General features: G+C 43.8%; 1 protein-coding gene across 8 annotated transcripts in view; it reads left to right on the top strand.

Moving 5' to 3' along the window:
- The first annotated feature begins 743 nt into the window (after positions 1-743).
- Positions 744-23,872, top strand: part of PRR14L (proline rich 14 like) — a 55,915-nt gene continuing 32,786 nt past the window's right edge. For 7 of the 8 annotated variants that reach the window (XR_009497143.1, XR_009497144.1, XM_059893585.1 and 4 more), the window contains exons 1-3: positions 744-875; positions 8,187-8,710; positions 19,947-20,019. Coding sequence is in view for 6 of the 8 variants with exons in the window: in XM_059893585.1 (XP_059749568.1) it covers positions 8,237-8,710; positions 19,947-20,019 (547 nt within the window). In the remaining 2 variants the exon portion in view is untranslated. The remainder of the gene's footprint in view (positions 876-8,186; positions 8,711-19,946; positions 20,020-23,872) is intronic. The other variant, XM_059893588.1, reaches the window with a different exon arrangement.

A 23,872-nucleotide genomic window follows, 5' to 3' on the forward strand; every position in this document is an offset into this window, starting at 1 on the left:
TGATTGGAGAGGAGAAAATTAAAATCTCCCACAAACCTCCAAACCTCTAGCTCTCTACTCAGCCAAGTTGATAAGCTCCAAGAGACAACAGATTTCTGTTTAACACAGGGCTGTGTGATTTGGGGATTGATTGCACTCTCTGGACCGTCTCAATTCCCTCTTGAATAAACGTTCTTTTCCTTCCTTCAAATATCTGTTGAGTGCCTGCTTGTGCAGGACACTGCTCCTGGTGCTGAGCAAAGAATGATGAACAAAACAGACAAGGGTGCGAGGGACAGATGATAAACGAGTCGATAAACATGAAACGGCAATTTCGGCTAGTGTTAAAGCTATGAAGAAATTAAAACAAGATGCCAGAAAGGAGATGGAGCAGGGCAGTGACATGATCTAAAATACTGATTCCAGGTATAAAAAGATATCTTGGGTTGCCAGGGTAGAAGCCGGGAGGCCCGGAGAGTTGCAGCCGTTCGGGCCAGAAAAGAGACTGGACCAGAGTTGTCTCAGTGGAGTCAGACACTGGACCTGAAGCTCAGCAGGAGCAGAGTCAAAAGATGTGTTCCCCTTTAAGAGTCCCGGCCGCAGGGGCGGGGCAGAGGCCTCTGGAGCTAGCCGAGGGCGGGAGGCTCCATGCGGGAAGAGCCGCCCCAGGAGAGCGCGCGCGCAGTGCGGGGGCGGGACCTGGGCGAGTCCGCATGGCTAGCTCGGGCCCCGGATGAGGAAGTGCGGGGCGACCATAGAGACGAAGAGGCGGCGGCGGCCGGAGCGCCCCCGGGCTCTCTCGGCTCCGCAGGCTCAGGTAGACTTGGAGGCTACGGGGCAGCGGCTGCAGAGGCCGGGCTGGCGGGGCGAGCGCGGGCCGCGGAGCCGACCTCAGGGTAAGAGGCCGGGGGCGGGAAGGCTTCGGGCGTAGCCGCCCCGCCCTACTCCAGCTTGAGTGGACCCTTCGCCGGGCGGTGCAGGCTGAAGGGGAGCCCGGGCCCCCCGCCCTCTCGGAGCGCCGAAGGGAACGCAGGCTGCGCTGCGGGCGCGGAGCGACCCGGGAAGAGGGCCCCGCGTCGCGAGGGGAAAACGGCTTCTCCGAGTCATGGCTCCGGCGGGGGAGAACGACTCCTCTTCGACCTCGATACGGCGGGGGACCCCCAACTTCTCTCCTCGGGGCGGGCGACGCCCCTTGTCGTGGGCGAACGCGCTTCTCCGGCTGCGGCGCGCTTGTCAGCAGAGGGAGACCCGCTCCCGGGGTGCGAGAGGGCGATTCTGAACTTATTTTCAGGAGGGATAAGATCTCTCTCGATTTGGTCAGCGCCCCCCAGGTGGAGAGAAAGACTCAAGTTGCCTAAAAGTGACAGGGGGCTCTTCCTTCCCTGTAAAAGATAGATTTATTTTCCCTTCTTTATTTTTTATCTTTACCCTGGTACAGAGGGAGGAAGATCCTGAATTTACTTTATGGTGTTAGTCAGCCTTTCTCCCCTCCCCCAGTCGTGTCCACAGAGTGAGCCTCGCTTCTCCGCCCCCGAGCTTATTGGTGTGCCTGGAGCTCTTTTCCCTCGCACAGTGAAGAGCGTGGCGTTTGGAGTGTGATGGATGCAAGCCCGCGTGTGTCCCACTTCCCATCTTTGTGACCTTGACTCATTTCTTAACCTTTTGTCAGTCCTCCCATCTCTAATTTGGGTACTCTCTTCAAAGAATTGTCCTAAGGGCTATAGGAAATTTTGTGTAAGTGCTTGGTACATAGTAACCTTTTGGAAAACTGTTGCTATTACTGTTACTTAATTTGTTTTTGTTTTTTTTTTTTAAAAAGGAAACTGGTATCTTCCACAGAGAAACACAGATTTTTCCATGCATGTCTCCTCCTCCCATCCCTCCCCACCCCCTATCACTTTCTGAGGAGGCTTTTCCCTGGGGCAGAGAGAGAGGCACTTGTACTGTCTTAGATCCGACCACACTTACCAAATTAACAAAGAGGGCCTCAGTTAGAATAATCTGCAAAAAAGACTGCTTTTGGAAGCAGGTCTGTACTCCAAGAGGGAGACCTGATAGAAGCCAACCTTTCCTTTGTCCACAGAAGCTATCTCTCCTTCCCGACTGGTTAGAGATGCCCTCTCCCACTCCCCCTACTTGCTCTAGTGACGAAAAAGCTTCCTTCTATCTGATGTGCACACCCCCCTACACCCAAGATGGAGATTCCAACTTCTTTCTCTTGCTCTCCCAAGAAAAATAAGACTCTAGACCTATGAGAGGAGAACGCTTTCCTGCTGTATGTTTGGAGTGGCACAGATGGTTTCTTTTCTCCCCTTCCTTTGAAAAAGGAATGAAAATCTTTTATGCAGAGTCTTTGTCAGTAGAAATCAGGAGTATTTTCACTGTTTCACTCCCCATGTGGAGACAGAGGGATCCTTTTTCTGCATGCTGGTAAAGGGAGGAACGGGGGGAAGCCGTGCTTGATGCTATTGAGATTTCTTGTGCACTCCGTGGGGAAGAGCCAGGCCCTGTTCAGTATATGGACTTCCCTGCCCCACTTTCAGTTTGTCTAGAGATCTTGTTCAAAGATTCTTCTTTCTCTGTTACTCAAGAAGAGGCCCCCTTCTCCGAATTCCCTCAGGGAGGGATTGGCTACAGTGTCCGATTCTTTGGAAAAGAAAGCCCCTTTCTCAAGGTGAAAGGAGTGTGGTGAACTTCTGAGGGCCTGATCGTTATTTTGAGTATTGGCCCTTGTCACAAGTGTGGTAGTGCCTAGTGTTATTAACTGCTTCGTTTGGTTAAGAGCAGCCCCTTTGCTTTTGGAATTAAAGGGAAGGGAGACCGTCAGATGGGATTATTGGGGCACATGGCTTTCTGTTCTGTTGTTTTCTTTGTTTGATTTTTTTTCTTCTTTTGCTTACTGCTGTAAACTTTGTACCCCCAGAACTTTTGTTTTGGGGCATGTTTGAATGACTAAAGTTGCCACTTTGTCAGGTTTTTAGTATTATAAAACGTATTCTAATGAGGCCGAGAGCTGCAATGTTAATCTTTCATTCGTAGTGTCCCCATCCTCCCCTTGGCTTTTGTTATTTGGTGGGATGGGAATTAACACTTCCAAATTGCCTGAAGACACACTGAAGAACAGCTTTCTATCTTTTTCGTATGTAAAGTGTTCTTAAATTACCTTGTTTGCCCTTGAGTACTTGCAGTGGGGATTAGTCTGAGCTCTGTACCACTTTTGTTGGTGTCTATAGGTCTGCTGTGCTGAAACAAACTGAAACAGAAAAGTTATTTAGAGTCTTAGGATTTTTACGGGTAACACAATGCTTTGCGATTATTTTGTTTAATTTGTCCATTGTACATGTGAAAAACAAGCCCAGGAAAGTTCAGTGACACACTCAAGGCCGTGCAGCTAGTAAGCGAGAGGCAGGATAGGGACCCTGGTTTCCCAGCTTGGAGACCAACAACTAGACTGCTTCCCAGCACTGATTCTGCATTTGAAGCAGAAAGACTGGGAGATGATAATTCTCAATTCAAAGGGCTTTCTTCTTTTATTGGAATAATTGCACTGCATACTCCTTATAAACATTAGTCTTCCACCCATCCCCACCCCTGGGATAAATCCATCCCCTAAACAATGTAATTCTTATTTGTGTTAATGGTAAAGATGACAAGCCAGTAGCAGCAAGAGAGAGTTGTTTGTGAATCTATGGGTTATTTTCTGCTTATACCTCAAACTAGGTAATTATCTGGTGTCTTCACTCAGTAGGTTGGTTATAAATCATTAGTAAGGATTAAGCCATAAATCCCTGTCTACATTTTATAAGCATGTGTTACTCTTTCCTCTTACTTCAAGTTTATTTAACACTTTAGTGTAAAAAAATTTATGATTGAGGGAGAGAGCTGACATTTGGAAAGATACTGATAAAGGGATAATACACTTACCGGTTATTCTTTATTGCTTCATATTTGGATCTTGAGATATAACGTTTTAAAAAAATTTTAACACGTGTGATACACGCTCATTGTTTAAAAAAAAGTACAACATGCAGATAAGTCATTCATGATCCCATCACCCAGGGTAACACTGTTAATATTTGGCTTATAGTATTTAAAACAATTTTCCTATATGGATATATATTTTTCCAAAATAAAAGAATCCTAATATTTATCTAGCTTGATAAGACATCTCAGGCAGCTTTCTATGGAGAGGTATATTTCTGTACCATCATTTTTAATTGCTCCATTGCATTCAGAAATTTAAAGAACTTGAATGGTAAAATTCTGTTGTTTCTGCAGTCTTGTGGCATTACCAATATCTTGATAGAGGGAGAAAGTTGAGAGGAGAGTTTAGTGATGTGAGCTAGTGAGCTGAGAATCATTGTAAACTGCTCTAGGCTTGCATCTAAATATGACTTCACCTCTGAGGGCTCCAGCTGAGGCACTTAGCTGTCCTTGGTGACTCCACTTCACATTACTGCTGAGAAACTTGAGGACCAGAATCAGGCTGCAAAAAGGAAGGAGTGTCTGTTTTGCTTCAACAGCCGATGTGCCTAGTTGTTTTACAAGTTGAAACGTCTTATAATTATGTCTCTACCAAACACACGTATCAAGAGATGGTAGTTTTGTGGCGTTTGGCTTTCGTATATTGGAAGTTATCTTTTGGTGACCAAGCTTTACAATTCTGTTTTGGTCCACACCAGTTTGCAACATAGATGGAGGTGTAGGAAAGGTAATGGCACTGTTTTCCCTGAGGAATATTTTGAGCCATTTTATGTGATTATCAATATTGCCTCTTTGTGATAAGCATCTGTTTAGGAAGCATGTATTTGTGCGTGATTTTGTGTTCAGAACAAAATCTTGAGTTAGGACTGTGGGGTTGGAAAGGAGTGAGATTTGTTAGAGACACAGCTGGAGTTGGGACCGTTGGTACAAGTGCTAATTGAACGGCATGTGGATGGTCAGATGTGGTTATGTCTGGGGATTCAAGTCTGAGCTCTGGGGTAACAGGGGTGCCATTACTAAGAGAGGCAATGGGATCAAAAATAAGCATGTAAGGCTACTGAGAGCCTCTTACTCATCCTGTTTCTCATAGCTGCTTGCATGTAGCAATACTCGATTATTCACTGGGTTGAATGGGTTCTATTTTAGGCATGTTACGTTTTGGGGGGGGGTGCCATCCTTGTGAGTGAAACGTAGGTCACAGCTTGAGAAAAAGTTGGGGCTAGGGACGGATTTCTTTTTAAAAAAAATCAGCTTTATTAAGATATAATTCATATAACTTGTAATTCATCAACTTAAATTGTACAATTCAGTGGTGTTTGGCATAGTCTGAGTTGTGCAACCATCACCACAATCAATTTTAGAACACTTTTATTGCCCCTAAAAGAAAAACTGTCCATCAGCCACTCCCTATTTCTCCAACTGTTCCAGCAGTAAGTGGTCACTAATCCACTTTCTGACTCCAGATTTGCCTGCTGTGGACATTTCGTGTAAGTGAGATCTTATAATATGTGGTCTGTTGTGCCTGGCTTCTTTTACTTACATAAGGTTTTCAAGGTTCATCCATGTTGTGTCATGAATCAACACATCATTTCTTTTCATAGTTAAGTAATACTCCATTGTGTGGATAGACCACATTTTGTTGATCCGTTCATCAGTTGATGGACATTTTGATTTGTTTCCACTTTTTGGCTCTTGTGAACAGTTCTGCGGTGAACATCCGTGTACAAGTTTTTGTGCGGGCATGTGGTTTTTGCACGGGCATGTGGTTTTTGCACATGTTCCTCAGAGTGGAGTCGCTGGATCATGTGGTTACTCTGTGCTTAAAGGGACAGTTTTGAGTCATCCTCTTATCAGAGAAGCTGCACGAAAAGGTGAGGTCATCAAAAAAGTGAAGCCTGGGAAGGGGGTGTATCGAGGGTTGAACTTGAGAACACCCACACCTTGGCAGGCAGGGAGACCCACGGAGCTTGTCTCCACCTTCTCTTCTACAGTAGTCTTTCCTGCACTTACTCTTTCGGTGCATATGTGGTGTGACAACCAAAAGCTGGATTGTTATCTGTCGATGGGAAAGGGAAACTGAACCAAATTAAAATGGAGCACTTCCAACCTTTTGGGAGCGGGGGCATCAAATAGCAGTTTCACTTTATCCCTTAACCCCCACGTACACACACACACAAAATGGCTTAAAATCTAAAGTACCCCTAGAAATCCAGGAGCTAGAGGAGAAAGGGGAAGACTAGCTCCAGAAAGGATGCCTTTGTCAGCACGGTTTATGAAAGTCCCCTGTGAGTCTCACCTCACTCCGTTGCATGCCAGTGCGTCTCTCCTTGCTTCTCTTTTGGATTCAGGTTTCTTCACCAGCCCTCCTGTGTTACCTCAACCTTATGGACCAGCAGTCTGCTTTCCTGTAATTTCTAGTATTCGTATTTAAGTTAGTGGTGTCGCGTTATGTCCTTTCACCTTTGAGTAGGGTTCCTTGAAAACACTAAGGCGCTCGCTCAGCAGATGAGAGCATAGGGACGTGAGTAAATCAGCCACCACTGGTTGGAAAACCAGAAGAAAGGCAGAATGGTCTGGAATGAGAGGACCTGTCATCTGCCCTTCCTCAGCCCCAGCTCCAATCCAGACAGCACAAGCCAGTGTAGGGGACCTTCTGTCAAGGAGGAACAGTTGTCAACCCAGGAGTGCTCAAGGAGCGGGCTGCTCATTGACGGGGAGGCAGAGCGTGTGCCTTTGTGTAAGCGGCATCGGTGGGCTTCCCCCCATAATCAGGGTACAAACAGAGACAGGGCCCAGGGCCGCTGGGTCGTAAGGAGGGAGTTACATGGTGTCTCGGAGAGTCCCTCATGCTCAGAAATCTGATCGTGGTCGGTGGAGAGACGGTGAGACAGCCTAACAGTCAAAACAGTTCCGTAGCGAGCTCTGGGTATTACTTGTATGTAACGTGTTTATTTTGTAGAAAGATGGACATTAGGAAGTGGTGAGAGTACATCTGAAACATCCTTTCCTATGTGCATTTCGGCCAAAGGGATCTGCTGTGGTACTTCTGATAAATTCTCGTTATCAACTCGGAGATTCCAAATATTTCTCACCTTCTCTCTCCTCCTGTTTAGGGTTAAGGAAAACATCAAGAACGAAAGCGTGCAGTATCTCATTTGGTTATCATTTCCGCCTTGGTCAGGTCAAGTGGATTTTGTGGTGGAAACCACACGCGTTTGGTAGACTAAAATGGAAAAGTTACCGGCCAGGAGACCTTGGTTCTGGGTGTACCATTCCCTATCTGTGTGTGCGTTTGTTTTGATTACTTTAATAATACAGTATCATGAACTACTTAAATATATACATTTTAGCAAATAACCCATGTTCCCATTACCCAATGTGAGAAGTGAAACATGACCAACACAGTGGAAGCCCTGGGTGTCCCCCCTCCTTTCCTCAGTTAACCATGTAATATTTTAGGCAGGTCACCTTTAACCTCTTCAGGTGTGGTGTTAGAACCTGTAACAGGAAGACAACAGCCGCCTTGCTTAGCTCACTGGGTTGTTATGAGAATCAAATGAGTGGTGTCTGTGAAGGCACTTGGAAAATCTCGAGGTGCTGAGTTGAAGTCAGGAAGGATTTGCCCAAGAGCTGACTTAGTCATGTCGGGTGCCAGCCTGCGTAGACACAGCTCAGGTGTTTGGTGAGCACTTTTCTCTATATCTTCTTCCAAAGAGAATTCTTAATGAAGAAAAGTCAGTGAATCGAATTCTACAGAGTCCCTCAGTATATGTTAATTCAGCAAATATTTTCTGAGTACCTGCTATGTGTGAAACAACTATTCCAGGCAGCAGGGATATAGCAGCGAACAAAACGCGCAAGGTTCACGACCTGAAAACAATTCAAAAACCTTCTTTACCTTCTTATTTACATCGGGTCTATCCTTGGATGCTTAGACATGTCTTATTCTCATCTACATTTGATGAGATCTCACTTAAATCCAGATTTATACTAAGAATTGTTCATAAGGCAGTATTTGCATTGAAATTAGACAGATGTCTATTAAAGGTTTAAGGTATTTATTTTCCTCAAACTCAGTCTCTTACAGAGAATTTTTTGGTGCCATATAATGCTGGCATTTGAGGTAGAATTTTTTGCCTTTGTTTTAGCCAGTTTAAGCTGAGACAGCTTTCTACTACCCTGCAAGGTTTTAAACTTTTATCCCTTCCTTTGATTTGTGTCAGGGTGAGCCGTTTGGTGTAAAAGACTTGACTCCATATCTGCATCTGCCCCCATGCTGTCATCCGGCGTAGAGACCCAGCCCGTTCCACTCGATTCCTCCATGTCTGCCGAGGTGCAGGAATTATACTCTGAACTCCCAGTGAGTGTCTCCAAAGAGCTTCATGCTGACCCTGAGCCAAGTGCAATTCCAGATGTAAAACCTGGAGCCTCAAGCTCTCGTATAAGTCAGAGTAGGGCAGTGCCCTTGGAGCTGCAGAGGACTCCTGTGGAAAGTTGTCGCGAAGAAACCCCTGAGACCTTGGACCATGGGGGTGAGCCTGGGCGGTGTGGGCTGGTGGACCCCACAGCAGAAGGTTCTGTGGCTTCTGGGATCTTGGATAGGGAAGTGAAAGCCAAGAGCATGGAGCAAAAGGTCTTCAGAGATGGAGGGGACCAGGCGGAGATTGTAAGAGACCCCTGTGAGGGAGCAAAGGAAGACACACGTCAATATTCCACAGCTGCTGAAGAGAAGCTCTGCCCCAGCCAGGTAAGAAATGAGATCTTGATGCAGATCAGTTGAGTGGGGATGGCATCTTTCCAGCTGGACTAACACTTCGCAGGATAAATTACAGAGTCTGACAGGTAGCTTATGATTTATTCTTGAAACATTTCCAAAATGTTGATTTTGATGTTAACTTTCTTTTGATGATTTTAAAAAACATTCGTGTCGCATCAGACACTTGAGAGGAAGTGCTTATCTCATGAAAACATGTCAGTCCTCTGACACAGCTACTGTATATGGAATGTTGAGTCTCTTTGTGATGGTCATGTGGGATTTCTGTGTCTGATGTTAAGGAACGATGTGTACTCGTTCCTTGAGTTTTGGTAGCGTCATGGTTAGGATAGAGTGAGGTGTCACAGAGGTATCTTTGAGGGAGACTGTTGACCCAGCTAGGGCTTCATAGGATGGATACCCTCGCGGGGTCTCCATATTTCAGAAGTAAGTCCTAAGCTTTGTAGGTCTAGAAACTTGCCTTGTATCTTTTGTACGTCAGAGGTGATGATCTCCAAAGGACTGATCCAAGCTACCCCCCTTCATGAGAGGCTGAAGCTTAAATCAGAAAGCCAGTTCTTTAACTAATACACGGTGAAAAGTGGAATCACTGCTTGGTGTGGCATGGAAAATCCCATCTCTGTGAATTTGATATTGGAGTAAGAGGGATTAGTTAGGTGAGACTAATGGTTAGTGAGCTAAGGTAGCCTGATGGACCCCAGTTCCTAAAGGAAGTTTTACCTGCCAAGTGGACTAGAATGCTTACTCTTTGCCCTGGATGGTGCCTTAGATCAAGAGTTAGTAAACTTTCTGTGTAAAGGGTCATACAGTAAATATTTTAGGCTTTGCAGGCCATATGGCCTCTGTTGAAACTACTCAACTCTGCCATTGTTGCTTGAAAGCAGGCATAGGTGATTCTTACAAAAATTAGTGTGGCTGTATTCCAGTAAAGTGTTGTCTATAAGCACAGGCTGTAGTTTGTAAACCCCTGCTCTATGTACTAATAAATTTGTATTCTCTGGGCTTCCTGGGCTAGGCTCCATTCCCCACCTGATAAAAATACATCATTTATTTACACAGGTTACAGGGCAATTGACTGTCATTAGTAGGCTGCGTATATTAACCATAATTAAGAATAGATAAAGCATGAAGTAACAATTGAACAAAATATCAGATTTTATGCTGTGGTGACCTATCCTTAAAAATATAGTTAAATGAGCAACGTAACAGATCCAGAAGTTCCTTACTCCTTGTTATGGTGGGCTGCGTCTAACAAGATGGAAAGTTTTCTTCATGTAAAATTTGATATGAAATGAAAGTATGCATATATAAATGAACACAACATACTTATATCAGTACACGTATATACACACATATATACGTACCACCCAACCCGAGAACTAGAAGATTACTGTTTCCCTATTCCTTTTCTAAACCATTCCCTTTCTCCTTTTTAACTCCACCAGAGGTAAATTATATTTTGAATTGTGTAAAGCAAAATGAAATTTAATAGATATAAATGCAAGATTTTGTACTTGGTTTCATAAAGGGAACTACACACAAGTGGAAAACAGAGGTGAAAAACAGAAGCCCTACAGGTTTTAACTGGTTAATTAGAATAGACTCTGTAGCTGCCAAGAAAAGCCAGTTTGCTCTTAATATACATTAACAAAATGTGTTGCCTGGACAGAGGTGGTGGTTGTGTGCTTGTGTGCTGGTTCGCCTGTACCTAGAGTATCATCCTCATGGTTCTCTCTCCCCTACCCCCCCAGCACTCAGATGAGCTCAAGATACAGGGAGGATGGGGTGAGGGGCAGAGGGGAAGCAAGGAATGAGTCAGTGTTGGGGTTCCTGGCCAAAGCAGAGCCTGTCCCTTCCTTTTCACATTGAGCCTGGGGTCATGTGGGAGGAATGTATTCATGGATAAGGATTCACACTAAGGACACAACGTGAAAATACCCCATTGGAAGCCGAGTTGCTGGGTCTTCCTGAAAAATCAGGAGGAATGAGAGAAGCCTTTGAGACTTTGGAGGGTTGAGCAGAGCAGTTCTGTTGGGCACAGTTAAGCTCAGGGGAAGATGGGTGGGACGGGGCAGCTCCTGACATTCTTAGGTCACAGCACCATTGGAAATCTGGATGAATGCTGCAGGCCTCTCAGAAAAGCAGACATGCCATCCTGGAAGGTCTGCAGACTCCAGACATCCTTGGACCCCAGGTTAACTCTTGCTAGATTGGCAAAACACCACAAACGTAGTCAAAAGACAACTGACAAATTGGGAGGACATATTTGCAATGTATATCATGGATAATGGGCTTATATCTCTACTGTATAAAGACCTCTTAAATTGGGGAATGAAAAAACTCAATAGAAAAATGGAGGAGACACTTGAGTAGATAAGTCACTGCATGCGTGTGTGGTTGTGTGTGTGTGTATTGTGTTTAAACACATGAAGATGACCGACCTCACTCATAATTAGAGATGCAAATTTAAACAACCCATGATACTACTTTTATGAAACCTATCAGATTGGTGAACATGAAGAATTGGCAAGGCTGTGAGGAAAAGGGCTGTTCTCACACATGGCTGGTGGCAACGCATACTGATACAACCTTGCAGAAGAGGAATTGGGCTACACTTAACAAAGCTATGCCCTGATCTGTTGACCCAGAACTCTCATTTCTAGAGAGTATCTACCCTGAAGATACACCTCCCACAGCATAAAAATATGTATACACAAGGTTATTGTTTGAAGTGTAGTTTATTATTGCAAAATGTTGGAAGCAACCTAAATGTCCACATATAGGAGACAGGTTGAATAAACTATGGTATATAAACATCCTTCCCTGGAGCCCTGTGCAACTGTAATAAAGAATGAAGATCTCCATGTACAGGTACAGGTGTCCCCTAGACCACTTCTGCGTTTGGTGATTCTCTGGAATTCACAGGACACTGCACATGGTCAGATTCACAGCTAAGATTAATTACAGTGTAAGGACATAAAGCAATCAGCAAAGGGAAGAGGGGCATGGGGCAATGTCTAGGGGAAATCACGCACACACTCCCAGGAGTCCTCTCCGAGTGTAGTCCCACACACTTCACTTCCTCTGGGAACAAATTCTGCTCATACATGTGAAATGACTACCATGGAAGCTTGTTAGAGTTCAGGCTGGTCACATGGGCATCCTCTGGCTGGCACATACCAAAATCCCAGACTTCACAGGAGGAAAGCAGGGGTTCCCCATGAATCACATTGTTGCATAGGTGTCGTGAGCCACTCTGATCATTTAGGAAGTGGTGGAGACTCTCCTGCAATCTAAGTTCACAGATGCTAGCCAAGGCTACCCTTGTAAGCACGCCTTTCTAAGAATAACAGGCCTGCTGCTGTTAACTCTTCTGCAAAGGAGGATATAAGTGAGGTGGGGATATAAGTGAAGAAAGCAAACTGTGAAGGACTTTCTACAGTATTCTCCCTTTCATGCATGAAAGAAGGGGAAATAAGCAAGTGTACAAGTGTATGCTCATTTGTATAAAACACACACGTGTGTACACAGAGGAGGAATGAGCCAGAGAAGAACCATATCACTTCTGTGGGGTTCCTGCCCCCCAGATGGCACAACCAGGATCTAATCATGAGGAAACATCCGACAAACCCAAACCAAGGGACTTTCTTTCCAAAAGTTATGAAAGATGAATACGTATGGAACCCTCTCAGTTGAAAGGAGACTGAGGAGGCACGATGACTAAATGCATTCTGGGAGCCTGGATTGGATCCTGGTCCCGAAAAGGGTGTTATGGAGCCGTTAACAAGATTTGAATAAGGTCTTTAGATTAGTTAGTATTTTATTAGTGTTAATAACTATACTGTGGTTATGTAAGATGTTAACATTAGGGAAAGCTGGATGAAGACTATACAAGAAATTTTTTTGACCAATATTTGCAATTTTTTGGTGTATTTAAAAGATTGTTTCTAAATCAGATGTTTAAAAACTTTAAAAATATTATAACAATTAAAACCAAAAAAAACCTCTTGTTGATAGAGGGAGACAGAATTTAACTCAGTATGAGAGGTGCTTTTTAACAGCTAGACCAGTCTAGAAATGGCTTAGGTTACTCAGGGAAGTCCTGTTTATAAAGAGGCTCAGTGACTGTTTGTCAGGAATATAGCAAAGGGGATTCTAACTCGGACAAGCAACCTCAGAGGTAGGTGTTCTTTTCCATGCTGACATTCTGTGATTTTGTTCTAATAGTTGATTTGCCTTTAGCAGCATTCCACAAAGTTTTTTCCTTCAGCTGTTGTTCATCTCAAACCAGCAAAGAGGCCCACAATCGTGCACTGGCTCCAGTTTGGGAAGAGTACTCAGAGGTTATCACTTAACCCACTCTTCTCTGTTCCCTCTGAACCAAAATCAGTCAAGGCGGAAGGGTACTGACTTCAACAGAGCTCGGCTCCAGGAATAAGAACTTGCTGTGGTTGTGAAGGACGGCCACCTACACTTTCCGGCATGGATTGCATGAATTAAATGAATTTAATGAAGTTAAGTCTGCTTGGTGAATTTCCCAGTTCATGGAGAAGAACGGCACCAATATTTAGAATTAGAAGTTTACGCTTTTTTGTACCTTGGGCCCTGATGAAGCCTAAACTGGTTTTGTTAAATATTCATTTCATTCACTCATTTAACCTCTCTTAAGGTCATTATTAGTTGTGTTTTTGTTTTTTTGGTTTTTTTTTTTTTTGTTGTAAAAGAAAAACAACAAAGTACATGTTATTTTATGAAGCAACTTATTTTTAAATGTTGGTCTTAACTGTTTTTTTGGCTTTTTTTACTGTGGTAAAATACATATAACATTTACCGTTTTTATTATTTGTAACGCTTCAGTGGCATTAAGTACGTTCACATTGTTGTATAACCATCACCACCATCCATCTCCAGAACTCTTTTTATTTTCCCAAATTGGAACTCTGTCCCCATTAAACAATAACTCCCCATATGCTCTCCCCCAGCCCCCGGTAACCCCCGTTCGCCACCTTTCTGTCTATGAATTTGTCTGCTCTAGGGACCTCATATAAGTGCAATCATACAGTCTTTGTCCTTTTGTGACTGTACTTGACATTTTCTTTAAAGATCCACGTGGGGCTTCCCTGACAATCCAGTGGTTAAGACTCTGCGCTTCCACTGCAGGGGGCAAGGGTTCAATCCCTGGTCGGGGAACTAAGATCCTGCATGCTGTGTGGTGCAGCCAAAATATTTTTTTTTTAATTTTTTTAATAAAAAATAAAAAAGATCCACTTAAAAAGTTAAAATAAATATTCCAGTCATGAAATATTTCAATCATGAAAAGTTAAACCAGCAAAAAAATCATTCTTTCCTGCCTTATGATTGTGTCAAAAAGGTATAAAGACTTGTAACTAGTACTTTTGTCCTTTGATCTGGGATATTCTGTTATCGGGAGGGGAGAAGAAAGGCAAAAACAAGGAGGGGAAAGAGTCTGGGAACAGGTGCGTGGAAGGGACAGCTGCAGGAGGCACGCTGAGTGGTGAAAGAACCGTTCAGCTCTGACCTCTGCACTCACAGGAGGAAGGTCAAGAACTACGGCGCACACAGAGGTTACGGACCAGGATACGGAAAAGACTGGTCTTATTTAAGAATAAAGTGGAAAGACGGGTATGTGACATCCCACACAGGTGATTTGACATTGAAAACTTTTTTTTTCCTGATTTGAACAACCAACTTTATTTTCTTTTTTTTAACTGAAGTATAGTTGGTTTACAATGTTATATTAGTTTCTGGTGTACAACGTAGTGATTTAATTTTTGTTTTCTTGGCCGCGCAGTTTGTGGAATTTCAGTTCCCCGACCGGGGATTGAACCCAGGCCATGGCAGCGAAAGCCTGGAATCTAACCACTAGGCCATCAGAGAATTGCCCAATGTGATTTTTGACATTTTTATAGGTTATACTTCATTTAAGGTTATTATAAAATATTGGTTACATTCCCTGTGCTGAACATTACATCCTTGTATCTGTGAAAACTCTTTATACCATGCTTGGTTTTTTGCTTGTTTTTCTTGGTGCTTGGGTATAAGCTGTACACAGGGGTAGATCTGCCAGGGTGAATGTGTTGTAAAAGCTTTGGCTTCAAGATACATCATTCATGCTCAACACAGACACAGAAAAAGTTCTGAATTGTCTGTTAGCGGAAACATACGAAGACTCAGTATGCATCTTTTGACAGATATTTGAAGGCATATGGACAGGAGACATCAAGTCAGGAAGCACAATGGCTGTTGATCACCCGAGGCATGTTATGCTATTGGAGAAACTTGTTATTTAATGGCATGTTCAGAAAAGACCCAATCTTATGCAATTTATGTGACTTTACTTAAGGGAAAGGCTGTTACGCTAAATGCCCATTAAGCTTCCTTCCTCGTCACCCTAAGAGTCTCTGATCCTAAGGGAAATTTGCAGTAGTGTGAAGCAGCTTGCTGTTTGCTTAAAAGGAAATCTTGTTGGAAAGAACTCATTTTCAGTGATTTAAAGGTGAAAAAATCTGAACTTCACACTCTCAGTAGTACCGTTGGTGGCCATAAGCTGTTCTCCCGATCTGCCAGGGTACCGTGGTCCCCACAGTGATGGTTTGCCTGTGGTTCTCAGCTCATATTGTTAAAAGTGTGTGACAAAGAAGTGCCCAAAGCACCATTCACATATTGCTGGGACTTAAGGTGGAACTTTCTCCTCATTAGTTTAGCAGTTCTCTTAGATAAATCCTTGTGACGGACTGTTATTAAATGCCTTACCCAGCTAACGTGATCAGTGCCTCATTTAAAGTTTCTCTGAATTGAGATACATGGAGGAAAATTCCTTTTTAGGCTCAGTAAAGATGATTTAAAGTTGCTGTCCTACAGCTGTTCCTTCCTAGATATGCAAGTGTAGGAAACTGAAAGGTCCATCTAGAGATCCAACGTCTTGTTTATTTTCAGTGTTCTTCACTGTGAACATGATCACTGCTGTTCCCACAAGTGCCAGGAAATGGGAGGTATCTCATTTGCTCTGTGTTGGGGCCCTGTTGTGTGTTCAGTGTGTCGGCAGTCCCACCTGAAGCTTTTTTTTTTTTTTTTAATTTTATTTATTTATTTATTTATGGCTGTGTTGGGTCATCTTTTCTGTGTGAGGGCTTTCTCTAGTTGTGGCGAGCGGGGGCCACTCTTCATCGCGGTGTGGGGGCCTCTCACCACCGCGGCCTCACTTGTTGCGGACCACAGGCTCCAGACGCGCAAACTCAGTAACTGTGGCTCACGGGCCCAGCTGCTCTGCGGCATGTGGGATCTTCCCAGACCAGGCCTCGAACCCGTGTCCCCTAGCATTGGCAGGCAGACTCTCAACCACTGCACCACCAGGGAAGCCCCCACCTGAAGCTTTGACCACCGCTGCTCCAGCTCAGGAAGCTCAGGCTTGGAGGAGGTCAGCGAGATCTGCTTACAACCAGGGCTCATGGCTCAGGTGTACGTCAGGCCCTGAGGAGCTTATAACTACCCTGCTTATAAAAGCTGAAGGGCCTGGTGTATGTTCATTTCCCTCCTAAAGATAGTTGTGGGTTTTTTTTTTCTGGCTCAATACTAGCCTCATAGGAATGAATCAGTATTGCGTCTTTTCCAGGATAAACAGCCAGCTTTTAATGGGAAATAAGATTACAGATGAACAGTAAGAATGGTTTTCAAGACCCTCCTAAAATCTGCCTAAACTTTGAAGAAGTATTTTAAGTTGGTTTTGGTTCCAAGCAGTGGGCAGGAGGATGACATGTTGGCTGTGCCAGGCTGAGGCAGAGCATTTGCTGTCAGTTTGACAAATTGCACTATTATGTGGCATTTCGTATTTTATATAGTTTATATAACGCTACAAACTACTGTAATGATCTCATTTGATTTTGCAAGAGGGATCCACGTGAACTTTTATCTTGGAAACAGATTTTGCAAGGAATGTTAGGATATTAATGATCAGATGTCAAGATTTAGTAAAATCTAAATGGTAGAAATGTTTAGGACTTTACCTCTAGGAATCCTGAAACTTAGAACACTTAGCTGATAAAATATTGTAGGAAAAGGACCTTGTGTCTGATAAATTTCTTCAAGTGTTTATTACATGATCGGTTGGCTCGAGGGGATGGAGGGAGTTGCACGCAGGATGCTTACGCTACACGGCCATTGCTCGCAAGTGGTCTGTTCTGTTCCTTCATCTGCGTTTGGGGCCCAGGGCTGGTTGAGCTCCCACCTGATCTGAAGATCGCCCAGCGCCGTGGTGCTGGTGGTTGGGGGTCCCTCACATCTGAACTCAGCCTCACACTGTTCCTTTTTCAACCCTGTCAATTCCTGATCATATCTAGACTTAAAACTTTGTAGGGTCCACAGCCCTCTGTGAGGGGAAACTTGTTTTTCATAACTCAGAACCTTTCAAGAGAAGTTAGCAAGGCAGGGGGAGAGAGGAGTCTGTCACTCCCGGCTTCTGCTGCTCCCCTTCACTGTTAGGGGTCGTGGCTAAGCAGGGAGACGGGAGGATGGCTTGAAGCAGTCAGGTTGGCACTCCACCAGGGTGTGTGCGGGCTCCAGCTAAGACATCTCCTTAGAGCAGCAGGTGGGGCCAGACTAAAATCCCAGCAGTCCCTCCAGGAGCCGGAGCCCTTAGGGTTCATCATACGAGCTCATCAGAGTCCTTGGGAATCTGAGGGGACCTGTATGCTGCTGGCAGGAGGTCAGCTCTCACTGCAGAGTCTCTTTTAGGCCCAGAAGAGCTTAGGGCGGTCACTCCAGATGACACCGGGCTCTGTTGGTGACAGTCCTATTGGCTTTTCTCACAGGAAAGTGAGATCTAAGGTCTAAGGTCTACTGGATGGTGAGAACTTCTGCTCATGGAGCACCCGTCCTGACAGGGCATCTTGCGAGGTGTCTGTGGTCCCCATTTATAAAACCACCTGTAAGCATGCACTCTGTGCAGCAAAGCTAGCAGGTGGGAGTCCTGCGGCTGGAACAGAGCTGCATCTGACTCCTCACCCCTCGGCTTTTGCTCCATCACCCGGCCTTTCCCATAAAGTATTAACTTGAAGAAATACTCTAAATAGCATCTAATCTAACACTTCAGACATTCAGCCTGAGAACTGGAAGTGTGGAGGGTAGTATCATTTTGGAGAAAGGATCAAGGGTAACTACAAATAACAATGTTTTCTTAACCTCTCATTTTGAAATCATTTGAGACTTAAAGAAAAGTTGCAAAAAAGTAGTGTGAAGAATTCCCATTACCCTTCATGCATATTCCTCACATGTTAACATTTTACCACATTTGCTTTTTTTCCCTTCTGAATAATTTGAGCGTATAATTGTAGACGTGATGCCTAAATACTTGACTGTGTATTTCCTAGCAAACAAGGGCATTCTGTCAGGTGACCACAGTACCCTAATCAAAATCAAGAAATTAACACTGATCCGAGTACATTTGGCCAATTGTCCCACTGAAGTCTTTTGTAGCAAAAGAAAAGAAAATGTTTTCTTGGTCTAGGAAAAATCCAGGATCATTTGTGGCATTCAGTTGTCATGTTTGTTTAGTCTCGTTTAATCTGTAACATTTTCTCAGCTCATGACCTTGGCACTTGAAAGAGTACAGGCCATTTATTTTGTAGAATTTTCCTCAGTTTGGGTTTGTCTGATGTTTCCTCATGATTAGATCCTGGTTGTGCATTTGGGGGGCAGGAACCCCACAGAAGTGATGTGGTTCTTCCTGTGCATCCTTTCAGCAGGCGCCTGGCATCAAGGTGCCTCATTCCTGGGCAGGGGAACTGCCATCACCTGGTTCAGGTGGGGTCTGCCAGGCTTCTCCACTGTGAAGGTACTATTTTTCCCTTCATAATTATTGAGTATCTTGTGGGGAGATATTTTGAAACTATGTAAATATTTCTGTTTCTCATTCAAAATTTTAGCGACTAGTTTTAACATCCATTGATGATTCTTGAGATAATTATCACTGTGATGGTTGCCAAATGGTAATTTTCTAATTCCATCATTCCTTCTACGGTAAGTAAGAGCTTTTCTTCTCCCCATTTACAAATAAATTTGACCTGGCATCACACTAGAATTTATACTCTTTTGGCCAAACGTGGTAACACGTAAGTTCTGTGGGAGATGGTTGTTTTAAGTTCACACTGTGCAAAAGCATTCCACACTGAAGTTGCAATAACAAGTGAAGGAACAGTCCTGCTTTGTACATGACACTCCACGCCGGGCCTCTTCTCTCACTTGCAGTGATGATGCTTTATTTCCTCCTGTGTCCACCTGTATTTGCCATCACTTTGATCTTCTGTTTCCACCACAGAACTTTGCTTAGAAATGAAATGGTTTTGCTTGTTGTTGTTGTTGTTGTTGTTTTGGGGTTTTCTGGGGGGCATTTTTTTGGTGGAGAATGTGGGCAGTGATGTTTTTTGTAAGTGCTGTAAAAGTTATCAAGCATTGTAGCAATGATTTCACCGTCTGTCAATTTAAGTGAGTGCTATGTCAGAATCTTTTACTTACCAGTTAAATCCATGTGAAAGAAAATCTTTGGGCAGAGAAAAAGAGGTGACCCAGAAGGAAACTTTGATGTGAGCAGCCATCGTTGGTCTGTCAGTGTCTCCAGCTGGTCAGCCTGGTTGGACCCTTTCCTCACGGGGCCCCATGCCACACATGTGCTGCTGCTGCTGCCCCATCCCATTTTCCTGAAGTCCCTCTGTAGGTTGTCATTGATGGTGTTCCTCCTTATACCCTCCTCCAGTGAACAAGGATGAAAAGGAAAAATAGCCCTTCCAGGAGGTTTGAGAAAAAAATGAGTATGTGATGCTGAGAATGGTTAGGGACTGAGTTACATCCAACTTCCTGATAGTTTCCATTCAGATTTTCACTTAATTGAGATCACATTGCATCAATGTGTTTCTTGATTCGGAGGATACTTATAGGGTTTTGTTTGGATTTGCAGCCCAGCATTCTAAACCTCTGTTATTGTCCAGACCTTGAGAAACTTGGCTTTTCAAGCTCAAATTCTAGAGAAGTGGAAGTTTTATTGATTATATTAATTTGAATTTGAGGTTTGCTTCAGTTCCCAGTCCTTGGCTAGCAAATTTCCAGGAGTTGGAAAGAAGACTCTCAGAGAATCATTGGCATTGGTGAGCTTGGGTGTCTCTGGATCCTCCCTGACCGCTGGATTTTCTTACTGCAGGAGAACCTCCTGATGCAGGCAAGCAAAGAACATCTATGCACGGACCTCCGTGAAGATGGTCTGAGGAACAAAGGTATTTATTTCTCTCACATCTTTTCCTTCTTCCATTATTAAACACACAATTTTAGTTCGCACTGGGAACGTGAGGATTTTAGGTCCCTGCCTTGCCAGATGGACTTCACTGTAGCAGCTCTTGGTATCATTGCCCACGGACGTACTCGGAGGCCCCTGGTATGATCGAGCAATGCCTCATTTGTGACAAAAGTTTGCTTCCCACTTTTTCTATAATGAGTCCCCATTGACTGTGAGTTGAACCTTAATGCTGGTGTGAAATCTTTCATTTCACTTTATAAAGCTGCACTGCTGGGTGGAAGGGTTCACGTGGACGGGGAGGAAGCACCGCTGGCCGTGCAGGGCATCCTGCTCTGTTCTCGTAGACGGCGTGTCCACTCCCGGTCACCTTGAGAGTTTGCAGAACAGTTTCTCACTTCCGTTACCTCGTTTGCTCCTCAAAACAATTGTTGAATATGGGCATCTGAGATACTGCCTTTAATTTGATTGATTGATTTGATTGAGGAAGAAGCCGAGGCCCAGAAGAGAGTGCTGAGCCAAGATTCTTCTCCCCCTGCCCCAGGCTGAAAATAATCTTAGGTAACTTTAGCGGGGACTCTGTGTATCTATTTTATAATTAAGGTTAACAATGTAGAATAATCAAAACTGCAAAAAAAGAAAATATACAGCAAATATGTTTAATTGTGTGAACATTTTGTTACTGTGATACAACGTCAGATTTGACTCTGCTTCTTGGCAGCCTGGACAGAAAAGGAAGCACAGACCATCCCTGTGAGAAAGGACGCTTGTCCTAGTTTATCACCCTGCTTCCTGCTGCTGGAGATTCTCTCTGTGGCTCAAAGCCTTGGCTGTCCAGTAGAGAGTAAAGCTCTGAAGATGAGAAATGTCGCTTTGTGCATGTCTCACCCGGTCTCAAGGCTTTACTAGGGATGCAGTTTAGTGCCGTCACCTGTCCCCGCCTGGATCTTTTTAGTGGGGCTCCAGTACTGGTATACTGAGTCGTAGGTGTGTTGGTGTATTTTCACCCACATCTTATCACAAAATTCACTGTGTATGTTATGAACTACATTTAACTACTTTCATTTAACCACTGAATGGACCTTTTAAACAAGAGAACCAGAGTTATTTTCTGTGACGAAACCTGCATTCTCAGACTTACCTGGGTACTCTGCACCTAAAAAGCTGGTCCCCACTGGACCTGGATAAGTTGAGCTCTTCTGAAAAGTGTTCTCAGATAAACTGCTCTGTGGCACTTTTCTTGCTGTCCTAATGCCATTCTTCTTTAGTGACTTAAATTGGTAAAATGAAATTGTTTTCCTCCCAAGCCATAGGGAAGGTTCTCAGGTTGATGTGGGGGAGCCTGGAAATGGCAGCTCTGCCTGACGACTTTTAGCAGCGATGGCCTAGTGCCCGACTGTGAGGCGTTCTTCCACGCAGCCCCCGAGAACCTTGCAAGCTGGCCCTGTGTTACACTTGCAGGAACCAGCTCAGCTGTCCAGTGTCCCAGGCAGGCATGGCCAGGCAGAAAGGAGGGTTCTAAGCAGGCAGGTCTCCGCAGGAATTGAGCCCTGGGAGTGCAAGCAGGCGGTGCAGCTGCCACCACGGATTTGAGTTAAACAGATGCACATGCTCTACTGTCGTGTGACCAGCATTTCAGCTTGCTTTGCCAAGGTCAAGGTCAAACATTTACTAACTTACCATTTACTACAGAATTGAGAAGTAAATGATGTTTCTGGGAAATCTGGTTGTACTGTCTCTCCAGGGGCCCCAGCGGCCAAAATTTTCACTCTGCCCGGGATTGTAGCTCCTAGCCCTGGGCATGTTAGATATTTTAAGTTTTCCTGATGGAAATCTAATGGATCCTTGCTACCTTTGTTGTGAGCGTTTGTACTGTTGAGCACTGTGCAAATTGCTGTACATAGTTTTGTTTATACTAAGTTTTGATTATTCTGAAATGGGGGCACCTCTGAGGTCAGTGTTCTGTAATAATTTATAAATTTGCCGGGGGGTGAATTTGGGCCCCTTGTACTGAGCTATCTAGTAAGTGATCCTGGCACAGCTCCCTTCTCTGTGTTGTTTTTCCTTCTCTCTATAAATGTCCCGTTCACAGCACACTCCCAAGTTCACATGGGATTCCAGGCTTTTGAGGCTCTTTACAGTCGTTCTGTCTGCTGTGGTTCAGTGAGGTAAAATGAGAACACGATTGACTCTTTAATAAAAAGGACCTTTGTGTTAACCAAAAGGAGTCTTTAATTTGTAGAATGCTATTTTGCATATCATTCCCCATTTCTTGATTGCCGTAAGGCAGATCCGAGAGAAGCGGGCATGGGGACCAGTGCTGGGTGTTAGTCAAGAGGCCATTTCACAAGGGAAGAATGTCCCATCAGGCCCTCTGACTGTGCCTCTCCCTTCCTGCTGTTCTGAGTGTTAACCTGGCTGTTTCACCGTAATTTTCTGTTCAATATTTTATAAAACTAATGTTATGAATTTTTTTTTCCTTGTAACTGGGCTTGATTGGGAAGGTTGCGTAAGAAAGATGGAATGGGCTCCAGGAAAAATACAAATATTAGTTCCCACTAATTACTGTGGGACTTAGTTCCCATAGTAACAGTCTCCATTAAGGCTTATGTGGGAATCCTCTGAAATAGTAGGGTCACCAGAAATTGGAAGAGCGTTGAGGAAATAAACTTTGATGCAGAGGTGAAAGCATCAAGGAGGGAAAAGCTACCTTATATAATTTTTGGAACTAGATAGTTTAAATTATTTAGAATAACTAAAGTTGAAACAATCTTTTCATAGCCTCTATTTCTACTATGTGAATAAATTAAGCATTTTAAGGAGATGGAATGAACCTATCAATAAAGCCCTTAGGTGGTATATGCATCCAGATTCTTGGAGTTTACTGATCTGTTTGTATAATTTGGAATTACTATCTCATGTTTTGTATTCCCTGTTTATGCCATTATCCTCCTATAATTTACATTTTGGGGAGTGGAAAGTTGAAAAATCAACCAGTACCACACCCATTTATTAGGCTACAAGGAGGAGGTCTAGACATTTGGGGAACTAATTTTTTTTTTTCATTTTTAAAAAAATTAAGGTATAACTTACATATACTGAAATTCACCCTTTTTTTGGGTGTGTATATGGTTCTATGAGTTTTGACAAACACATACAATTGTGTAATCACAACTGTACCAGCACAATCAAGAAATAGAACATTTCCATCACCCAGCAATCTCTTGCAGGCCCCTTTTATAGTCGGTCCTTGCCACCCCCAGCCCTTGGCAACCACTGATCCATGTTATTTCCCTATCGTTTTGACTTTTCTAGAATGCCGTATACACGTAATCATGCGGGGGAAGCCTATGAGCCTGACTTTGTTCATTTAGTGTAGTGCATTTACAATTAATCCACAGTGCTGTGCGTATCATAGCTCATTGCTTCTTACATCTGGAAGGTATCCTGTCGTCTAGTTGTATCACGATTTATCTGCTTCTCATTCGAGGGAAATTTGAGTTGTTTCCAGTTTTGGTAATTATGCATAAAGCTGCGGTAAACGCTTTTGTACAAGTTTTTTTTTTTTAATTTACTTTCATTTATTTATTTATTTATAGTTTATTTTGGCTGCACTGGGTCTTAGTTGTGGCATGCAGACTTCTTAGTTGCAGCATGCATGCGGGATCTAGTTCCCTGGCCAGGGATCGAACCCGGGCTCCCTGCATTGGGGCGTGGAGTCTTACCCACTGGACCACCAGGGAAGTCCCTCGTACAAGTTTTTGTGTGAACTTGAGTTGTCATTTCACCTGGGCAAATACCTAGGCTTGGGACTGCTGGGTCATTTGGGAAGTATG

This window comes from Balaenoptera ricei, chromosome 14 (genome assembly GCF_028023285.1).
Source record: "Balaenoptera ricei isolate mBalRic1 chromosome 14, mBalRic1.hap2, whole genome shotgun sequence".
Lineage (NCBI taxonomy): Eukaryota > Metazoa > Chordata > Mammalia > Artiodactyla > Balaenopteridae > Balaenoptera > Balaenoptera ricei.